Raw genomic sequence first — 11302 nt, forward strand, 5'->3', positions numbered from 1 at the left:
GCTGAACGAAACGAACTGTAATTGGTTGTTTGACATGCCGGTCAAACGGCCTTATGGGCGGGCCTTGGCCAAAGAAAGCTGCTATGAATTCCAGACCTTCAGCCGTCAGTCTGAAGGTCTGGCTACGCGAGACTATTGAAAATGTAAAGTTGCGATTTTCTAGGCTGATATGGCTAGGAACTATACTCTCATTCCTGCGTAATAATCAAGAAACTTTACTGCCATACCATGAGTGCAGCAGGCGCAGGCACTTAGTCCCGGTCACGTTGGAAGTTACCGAGCTGGGGACTATTTTCAGGCGCTGCGTCATATCATTACGCCTGCTGCTCTCATGGTACGGCAGTGAAGTTTCTTGATTATTACGCAGGAATGAGAGTATAGTTCCTAGCCATATCAGCCTAGAAAAATGCAACTTTACATTTTCCGTCGGTCTTAGTGCACGATGTAACTACAGAAGAGTCAAGTTTTAAATAGGAAAAATATCGAAACACTTTGGTCATTTTTTTTTTAGAAATGGTAATGGTCTTGTCTACTTCAATGATGTATGCTAAGCTATGCTAAAAGTGGTACCGCCAGAACCGGAGATCGGCTGAATGGATTCAAAAACGGTAAAACTCAACAGTTTAACTCTGGGGGAGTTGTAAAACAAGCCTATTTCCAAAAAAAGTGGAGTATCCCTTTAAGAGGTCGTTATACTATAAAAAAATATCCTGTAAGTTTCAAAACTCAAAACTTCCTTGTTATTCCATAAACAGCTTTTATTGAAACCAAGGCTAGAAATCAACAGGATCTAAAAAGTGGAGACGCATGACGTCACAGAGCAGCAAAAGCCCGCCTTTGCAGAAGAAGATCAACGCCTACGTCTACATCACCGCGTCTTTGGCGCCGCCCACTGGCTCATGAGAACGAGAAAAGATCGACACAGGATCAATAACATTACCTTCCAAAGGATCCTAACAGTGGTGATTTCTTTAAGACTGCAAGGGAAGCTCAGCTTCCCCTATAATGTCAAAAAATGAATGGTCGAATGTGTACTATTGTGTTAACATTTTATTGACTAAAAATGCGTTAGAACACGGTCATCTCGAAGACGAGTTCATTCAGAATCAGCTACATATAGCAGGTCGGCTGACTCGATCTCCTTCTGATACATTCCCGTAGCGTCACAGTGCATTTCCTATGGCATTTCCCTGTTGAAGCTCAGCGTCCATTGACTTCAATGAGGCTGCTTTGAACAGTTTTTTTCAGTGCTTCGAAACTAGACGGTCATTGGCTAAATGCTGCGATTATGTCCCGCCCACGGACGCCGGGTGTCTCTGGGGTGAATAGGGAAGTGGGCTGGCCTGGAGTCCGGGCGTCTGCGTGTTGATTGGAGGACTGCATCTCCTTTTGATTGACAGCGATTTCGCACAATAAAAAGTCGTTGACGCCGAAGCAATTCGAGATTTCGAGCTCAGTCTCATCGGGGATTTTGCAAGTGTACTCGAAAGACGAACTGCTGTAACATATTTCTTGGTATTTGCAATTTTCATCATACATTTCACAGTGTAACCTAATTCCCACATTTCCTCCGTCGATGTCAGGTGCCTTGTTACATGTGCGCGCGTGGTGTTTGAATCACGGCACATCTGTCTAGTTTAGTTTCGGTTTTGTGTCGGGATTCGGACATGCGTGCTCTGCGTGTTTGTTTTCTGTTGTGAGTGCACAGGATGAGCTTATGGTCGCTCTCGTGCATAACGTTCTGTCTTGTCGCGTTCGCGTGCGGTTTCGTGTTCGCTCTGTTCAGTGTAGGGATGCACGATATAGGATTTTGGCCGATATTCGATATGCCGATATTTTCAAACTAATTTTGCCCGATGCCGATACCGATAGCGATATATTTGTATTTTTTTAAGTGCAAAAAAAGCTTATTAAAGCTTCTATTAATGTTCTCAGTCAAGAGCAGTGAGTGATTTCCTCTGTGTTTTGTTGTTTTATTAACATTAACGGGATAGTTCTCCCAAAAATTTAAATTGTCATAATTTACTCTCTCAAGTTTCTTTCTTCTGTTGAAATTATAAAAGTTATTTGGAAGAATGTGGCTAACCAAACAGTTGCTGTACTCCAGTGACTATATTTAAGCACAAGAAAGAAATGAATCCAGGTTTGAAACAACATTAGATAGACAGAATTTTTATTTCTGGGTGCAGTATCTCTTTAAAGACAAGCGGCAGAATATTATTACTGTCTCTTTAAGAACTGCACGCGACGCGTCTAATATACACGCATTTGACAAGCAGATTTTCTCTGTTTGCTTTCACTTTAGACATAACCAACTTTGTTTATGTAAACCTTGTGTGTATTTGACAGTATCAGCGCAATAAGACTGGAAAGATTAGTCCAGTATGCAGGCGCTGTGACGGCTTTAGTTCCTGTGAGCGTCGGGTGTAACGCGCTCAGAAAAGCGGATGTTAGAACAGCGCATCAGCACGTGAATGACATGTTTACCTAGCAAGACTTTGACGCACATGCAAACAATGAACTTTTGTGAATTGCGGTGTCCCGTGAGTGTAACTCTACCTCTGCGTTTACATGTGATGTGATGTGAATGTACGTCGCGTTGTACAGTATGTTGAGATGAAGGCGCCAGAATTGAACTGATAGAATGCACGATACTATGATTTTTCTTCAAAAGCAGATCGTGGAGACATTTTAATCGTCCACGATCAAAAACCGTGAGACGCACGGCACACCCCTAGCTGGAAGTTTAAGTTGCTGGCGCTCATGCTTCGTTCACGGTCGTCACGTGCGCATAGGAAACACGCCACCCTATCGGCAAGACTCATCGGCAGAAATATTCATATCGGCCGATGCCGATGATGGTCATTTTAAGCTTTTATCGGCCGATACCGATGTTGTCCCGATATCATCGTGCATCCCTAGTTCAGTGTGTTGTGTTTTGTGTAGCACGCGGTTCGTGTTTACATCGGCCGCGTGCTTTCATGTCATGTTTTGTCTTGTTCTGTGTAGCACAGCTTGTGTTTGACACTAACTGTGTGCTTTCATGTTGCCATGTTCTGTGGGAACACGTGGCTTATGAGTGTTCTCATTGTTCTTCGTGTCTCATTTTGTGTGAGCACAATTGCTTGTAATTTGTTTTACTGGCCATGTGTTTGTGTTTTTGTCATGTTTGGTGTGAGCACATGGCTTATCATGTGTTTTCCTTGTGCCATGTGCTCTCCTGTCGATTGTGTCGACTCCCATCTTGTTTCCTGATTATTAGTTATTTTGCCCCACCTGTCCTCCCTCGTTACCTGCCTTTTTTGCTCCCTATTTATTCTCATTGTCCTGTGCTGGTTCGTAGTTTTTGTTTGTATGTTTTATTGTATTATTAAAATAAAGCCCATCAACTCTGCACCTGAGTCCTCGCTCTTTTCACCATCCCCCTACCTGACAGTCGAGTAAAACAAAAAAGAGCTTCCCCTCTTTGAAAGACCAGCAGCCGCCACTGGTTTACACTGTCTCACAGCAGCCAATCACAGCAGTGTGCGTTTACACTGAAGTCTCACAGCAGCCAATCACAGCAGTGAGCGTTTACACTGAAGTCTCACAGCAGCCAATCACAGCAGTGGGCGTTTACACTGAAGTCTCACAGCAGCCAATCACAGCACTGGGCGTTTACACTGAAGTCTCACAGCAGCCAATCACAGCAGTGTGCGTTTACACTGAAGTCTCACAGCAGCCAATCACAGCAGTGTGCGTTTACACTGAAGTCTCACAGCAGCCAATCACAGCAGTGGGCGTTTACACTGAAGTCTCACAGCAGCCAATCACAGCAGTGGGCGTTTAGACTGAAGTCTCACAGCAGCCAATCACAGCAGTGTGCGCTTACACTGAAGTCTCACAGCAGCCAATCACAGCAGTGGGCGTTTAGACTGAAGTCTCACAGCAGCCAATCACAGCAGTGTGCGCTTACACTGAAGTCTCACAGCAGCCAATCACAGCAGTGGGCGTTTACACTGAAGTCTCACAGCAGCCAATCACAGCAGTGGGCGTTTACACTGAAGTCTCACAGCAGCCAATCACAGCAGTGGGCGTTTAGACTGAAGTCTCACAGCAGCCAATCACAGCAGTGGGCGTTTAGACTGAAGTCTCACAGCAGCCAATCACAGCAGTGAGCGTTTACACTGAAGTCTCACAGCAGCCAATCACAGCAGTGGGCGTTTACACTGAAGTCTCACAGCAGCCAATCACAGCAGTGGGCGTTTACACTGAAGTCTCACAGCAGCCAATCACAGCAGTGGGCGTTTACACTGAAGTCTCACAGCAGCCAATCACAGCAGTGGGCGTTTACACTGAAGTCTCACAGCAGCCAATCACAGCAGTGGGCGTTTACACCGAAGTCTCACAGCAGCCAATCACAGCAGTGGGCATTTACACTAAAGTCTCACAGCTGCCAATCACAGCACTGGGCGTTTACACTGAAGTCTCACAGCAGCCAATTACAGCAGTGAGCGTTTACACTAAAGACTCACAGCTGCCAATCACAGCACTGGGCGTTTACACTGAAGTCTCACAGCAGCCAATCACAGCAGTGGGCGCTTACACTGAAGTCTCACAGCAGCCAATCACAGCAGTGGGCGTTTACACCGAAGTCTCACAGCAGCCAATCACAGCAGTGGGCATTTACACTAAAGTCTCACAGCAGCCAATCACAGCAGTGGGCGTTTACACTGAAGTCTCACAGCTGCCAATCACAGCACTGGGCGTTTACACTGAAGTCTCACTGCAGCCAATCACAGCAGTGGGGGTTTACACTGAAGTCTCACTGCAGCCAATCACAGCAGTGGGCGTTTACACTGAAGTCTCACAGCAGCCAATCACAGCACTGGGCGTTTACACTGAAGTCTCACTGCAGCCAATCACAGCAGTGGGCGTTTTACACCGAAGTCTCACAGCAGCCAATCACAGCAGTGGGCGTTTACACTGAAGTCTCACTGCAGCCAATCACAGCAGTGGGCGTTTACACCGAAGTCTCACAGCAGCCAATCACAGCAGTGGGCGTTTACACTAAAGTCTCACAGCTGCCAATCACAGCACTGGGCGTTTACACTGAAGTCTCACAGCAGCCAATTACAGCAGTGAGCGTTTACACTAAAGACTCACAGCTGCCAATCACAGCACTGGGCGTTTACACTGAAGTCTCACAGCAGCCAATCACAGCAGTGGGCGCTTACACTGAAGTCTCACAGCAGCCAATCACAGCAGTGGGCGTTTACACCGAAGTCTCACAGCAGCCAATCACAGCAGTGGGCATTTACACTAAAGTCTCACAGCAGCCAATCACAGCAGTGGGCGTTTACACTGAAGTCTCACAGCTGCCAATCACAGCACTGGGCGTTTACACTGAAGTCTCACTGCAGCCAATCACAGCAGTGGGGGTTTACACTGAAGTCTCACTGCAGCCAATCACAGCAGTGGGCGTTTACACTGAAGTCTCACAGCAGCCAATCACAGCACTGGGCGTTTACACTGAAGTCTCACTGCAGCCAATCACAGCAGTGGGCGTTTTACACCGAAGTCTCACAGCAGCCAATCACAGCAGTGGGCGTTTACACTGAAGTCTCACTGCAGCCAATCACAGCAGTGGGCGTTTACACCGAAGTCTCACAGCAGCCAATCACAGCAGTGGGCGTTTACACTGAAGTCTCACAGCAGCCAATCACAGCAGTGGGCGTTTACACTGAAGTCTCACAACAGTGGGCGTTTACACTGAAGTCTCACAGCAGCCAATCACAGCAGTGGGCGTTTACACTGAAGTCTCACAGCAGCCAATCACAGCAGTGGGCGTTTACACTGAAGTCTCACTGTAGCCAATCACAGCAGTGGGCGTTTACACTGAAGTCTCACAACAGTGGGCGTTTACACTGAAGTCTCACAGCAGCCAATCACAGCAGTGGGCGTTTACACTGAAGTCTCACAGCAGCCAATCACAGCAGTGGGCGTTTACACTGAAGTCTCACTGTAGCCAATCACAGCAGTGGGCGTTTACACTGAAGTCTCACTGCAGCCAATCACAGCAGTGGGCGTTTACACTGAAGTCTCACAGCAGCCAATCACAGCAGTGAGCGTTTACACTGAAGTCTCACAGCAGCCAATCACAGCAGTGAGCGTTTACACTGAAGTCTCACTGCAGCCAATCACAGCAGTGGGCGTTTACACTGAAGTCTCACAGCAGCCAATCACAGCAGTGAGCGTTTACACTGAAGTCTCACAGCAGCCAATCACAGCAGTGAGCGTTTACACTGAAGTCTCACAGCAGCCAATCACAGCAGTGAGCGTTTACACCGAAGTCTCACAGCAGCCAATCACAGCAGTGAGCGTTTACACCGAAGTCTCACAGCAGCCAATCACAGCAGTGGGCGTTTACACCGAAGTCTCACAGCAGCCAATCACAGCAGTGAGCGTTTACACTGAAGTCTCACAGCAGCCAATCACAGCAGTGTGCGTTTACACTGAAGTCTCACAGCAGCCAATCACAGCAGTGTGCGTTTACACCGAAGTCTCACAGCAGCCAATCACAGCAGTGAGCGTTTACACTGAAGTCTCACAGCAGCCAATCACAGCAGTGTGCGCTTACACTGAAGTCTCACAGCAGCCAATCACAGCAGTGAGCGTTTACAGCGAAGTCTCACAGCAGCCAATCACAGCAGTGAGCGTTTACACTGAAGTCTCACAGCAGCCAATCACAACAGTGGGCGTTTACACCGAAGTCTCACACAGACACGCCCCTTCACACACAGCATTCAAATCAGAGGCAGAAATCAGGGTAGGAAAAATGCCTTTAATTTCCAAATGATGACATTTTTTGATGTAAAAATCATACTAACACATTACAAGGGCACCCCAGGAAACATTTTAAAATAATAAACTAATCCAGTTCATGACCCCTTTAAAAGGACAAGATATCGCAGCGGACATTCAAACTGATTTTTTATTATGAACATAGGACTGACCTGAAGAAAAACGCTATAAATGCAGGGAATACACTCAAGCTCACTCCATCTCTCTCTTTTACAATACTCTACTCTACATAATTCAGTAAGCTTCAATGATCAATATCAATGAGAGCATATGTTTACGTTGCTAAGAGTGGTTGCTAAGGGTGTTGTGTAGTGATACACAGAACCGTTGGGTGAACCGTAATAAAACACAGCTATTGACCAATCAGAATCAAGGACTGGAACTAACCGTTTTATAATGCCACACAAACCAGCACTGAACTATTAATTCATCAAAGCTTAACCGTAAGTAAGTAAGCCAGTGGCAGACATATCACTTTAAAGCAAGGAATACGCTATAAATGCATGTTTCCTATGAAAGGCAACAACAAAGAGAAATCTAACATCATTCAGGGACAAGAAGCTGAAGAATTACGGCAGGATGCTGACAAAGCAAAGATCTGAATGTGTGGAAAGTGTATTCGCTGTAAGGGACAGACAGTTCAACGAATGCCAGAGTCTAATCTGAGCCGTGCACACAAACAGGGCTGTCGTTTGTTATGTGCGCTTGGGGAGCGGGGGAGAACGCCGAGCCAAAGGACATTAAGGCGTGGAGCATTAGCCATGCTTGTGCGGGATAACGGGCCGGGATTGAAGAAAACCTCTCTGAATGCATCCAGAGCTGAAGTCTTGTTGCCTGGTGACCTAAATATTTACCATACGCTCATGAGAGTTTCTTCTTTTCTGCCAAAATAGCAGTCAAATCATTGCAACTTACTCATCTGGATACATGACCAACCTTTATTACACTTCAACACATCCACCCTGTCCTTTGACCAATCCTTTTTAGTACAGGGCCGGGCTCAAATACTATAAATTACTATATGTATATATATATATATATATATATATAGAGGCGAATTTTTTATAAGATTTCCAAGCATGCGACATTTTCACAAAAGGCTGACATTTAAATATCACATTTAATGCTAAAACACTTTGGTAGTTTTGTGTTGGCAAATATGAATATTAATAATATTAATATTTTGTACAATTTTGTAAGAACTCTCCCAACCACCCGTACGCAAAAAACTCCTAAAAAAGTTTCTAGTTGGTGAAAATTAAAGCGTTTCCATCGGAGCGTCACATCTGGAGTATTACTATACCATGTTCTTTCTTTCTTTTTTATTTACACATTTATTTTGGGCATGTACCATAGTAATATGCCATTCTTTTAATATGGTATGTATATTAATATAGTAATCGCATAGCACCATGAAAGGAGGTTGCGATCATTTCTTCCCTATTGTGACATACATTCGGAGTGAAAGGGCTTCTCAAACAAGAAAAGATTTAGGGCGGGGCTTGATTTTGTAGATTAGGAAATGATTGGATGGTTGTGGTTTGCTATTGGTTGATCTCATGTGAGTGACAGGTGGCCCCGCCCTTGCGCCAGTAAACGCGTTGTCAGAGAAGAAAAGAGATGTTGTTGCAAGAGGCAGGTAAAGTTATTTTGCTTAAAGATTAGGAGGCACATGAATAAAATAAAAAAAGATAAATAATTTTATATAAATACTGGAATATTCCATTAAAAAATAAGAATTGTCCATTTTGACAATTCTTATTTCGCAACTTCCATATCATGCCTACTTTAAAGTCCCCATGAAACGGAAGTTGCGATAGTCTTTTGTGATGTATATCCAAGTGAAACGGCTTCTCAAAAGGGGCGGGACTTGATTTTGTCAATTTTGTGAAGTCGTGTTTATGACGGCGGGTGCGTTCAAGTCACTTTCGTTGGAGTAAGATGGCGGTGTACTTTCTATTAATTACGGTAATTACACAAAAATACAGCAAGGTTACTCTAGTTCTAGAAAATGAAGAACAAAGAAATGTGCATCAGGTGTGCTTTGCTTTTTTATGTTTTTAATTCATTTGTGAAGCCACTGCAATCTTTACCGTTACATATTACATTGTTATTATATAATGCCATTACATTTTGTGCAGGCAATTGGCTTACAGCGCTGTAAATAGAAAATCCTGACAATATCACTGCTAATAAATTACCTTTAAGTATTGTGGTATTCCTCCATGTTGTTCACTGACACGCCCCAAACTCGTAAAGATCGAGAAAATCCCGAGCTTCCCACTCGTATTTACGACATTTTTCGTGTGCGTTCAACTCGTAAATTTACACGAGGTGATTTGAACGCAACATTAATTGCCTCCTCGTTTGATTTTGCTGTGATATCATACTAGTGACAGAAAAAAATCACCTCATTCGCATTTGGAAGAACTACGTTTTTTTTTTTTTTTGTTTTTTTTTTACAAAAATACAAGGTGCACATTTAAACCATTTGATACACTTTGCCTCATAATTTCGTGTCTGTTAACGCGATTTTACATTGTTTAACAAACTGTGGGTCAAAGGAAATGATTGCCCGTGGAAACAGACAGAGAGCATTGTGTGTTCAGACAGTTGTGCAGGCCTGATGCTAATGTGCACAGATAGATCTCTCTTTCGGCTAGGTCACTGCTCAACTGTTATATTGATGTCTAGAGCATCTGACAGCAGAAAACCACACCTCAACTCAGCTCTCACACAACACACACACGAGAAACCATGTCTAATAGCACTGGTCGTTTCCTAAGGTGCTTTTATTTTACAATCTCGGCACCTGAGAGGCATATTTTCAGAATAAAGTGGTAAATGTCGTGCAATGCTTGTGTGCTTCTGAACTGCGCAGTCGAACAGCATCAGCACCACGAGGCAGAAGATCTCAGAGACAAAGAACATCACTGCAAAAACCGCGACACTACATGAATGATTAAAAACATTACACGTTTCTCACCGACACCCATGTACACGAACTCAACCTTTCAAACCATCAGCTTCAAATCATGTTGTGTTGTATGGTTCTATAGTGTGTGTGTGTGTGTGTGTGTGTGTGTGTGTGTAGTCTCAGTCATGGGCGTGATTTTCTTGCTGCAGTGCTCAACCCAACATTATTCCTTATTGATTCAATATTCGAAAAGGATCATAAAAAAACAATGTAATATTAGGCTACATACACAACCACACTGTCATTTAATCCTGAATAATTATTCCTATTTTAAAACGTCAGTCACTTTATTCCACTCTGAATATGATTCCTGACAAAAGACATTTATTAGACACACATCCCAATTGCTCAATATCAGCTTAACCCGACCATTTTTGACTCGACTATTGCTTGGCATTTAATCCTGCTACAGCTTTTGTTACAAACGTGAAAATAAAAACCACAATATGCTTTAAAAATATGAATATGAATGTATCAACTTACAGTGATCTTTGGGATATTCTTTTTGCCTTGGTAAGACATGGTTAGGTCTCGGTTGATGCAGATGTCTTTATTCTGTTCTTTTCTGATGTTGGTGGTGGCGCACACTGGACTTGATTGTCTGTGCCGGGCTCCTCCCTCATGTCCCGCCGGGTGCCGTGTGTCATTTACACCGGCAGGAGGCGCCAACACCAGCGTTCCAAAGCCGAGTCATTTACACGAATCGGTTCTCTCGAACAGCTCGGGTAACTATAAACCGGTTCAAAAAGCGATTCATCTTTTAATTTACGACATTGTCAAGAAGAAATAATAACGTCTACGGGATACTGTTCATGATATTCCAGCTCTAATTATTGAAAGTAATTTGAATGTCTTTGGCCTTAGTAAAACACTGTATTACCACTCACAATACACTCTTTTTGGATGCTTAATTAATGCCGGGAATAGCCACATTGCTATAGCAACTGAAAAGTTAAAAACACAAAGCGAGAACGAGATTATGGTAGTAATAATTACACCCTTTTGATAATAATAATTAAATCTTTCGTCACCCGGGAACCCAAATACCCCAATACACCAGACAATACGCAGAACCATACACCGCTTTGAGAACGATATGCGAACCGAAAGAACCGACTCTAAAGAACCATTTGTTAATGATTCGGATGATCATTGTCTGCTTGTAAACGCTTCTGTCAATTAGTTTAGTAGTTTTCTCTCTACCTTGGAAACAGACTACTAATGACAACTGATTCCTGACAAATACGATAAATTAACAAAATAAATCTGATTTCCCAACCCTTGTGAAAAATAAGTACACTTTAGTGCAGTCATAGCCACACTTTTAAGGAATATACTGAAGCATGGCTTGAATGTGATGTTTTCAGACACTTCATTGAATGTTATCTGCAATTAAATGGAAATAGTTCAAATTTAAATTGAATGTAATTAGATGAACTTAAGAGTTTTTGACATATTTTAGTAGCCTAGGACAAGTACATC

At 43.5% G+C, this 11302-nt stretch overlaps 1 protein-coding gene across 1 annotated transcript in view; it reads right to left on the reverse strand.

Annotated features, from left to right (window-relative positions):
• Window positions 1-10449, reverse strand: part of dpysl3 (dihydropyrimidinase like 3) — a 50154-nt gene extending 39705 nt beyond the window's left edge. Inside the window, exon 1 of the mRNA XM_056241653.1 lies at window positions 10304-10449. Within this exon, the coding sequence (XP_056097628.1) occupies window positions 10304-10342 (39 nt within the window). The 5' untranslated portion in view covers window positions 10343-10449. The remainder of the gene's footprint in view (window positions 1-10303) is intronic.
• Window positions 10450-11302: the final 853 nt, after the last annotated feature.

The sequence above is a fragment of the Rhinichthys klamathensis genome, unplaced genomic scaffold (assembly GCF_029890125.1).
Source record: "Rhinichthys klamathensis goyatoka isolate OS25496 unplaced genomic scaffold, OSU_Roscu_1.1 h1tg000658l_1, whole genome shotgun sequence".
Lineage (NCBI taxonomy): Eukaryota > Metazoa > Chordata > Actinopteri > Cypriniformes > Leuciscidae > Rhinichthys > Rhinichthys klamathensis.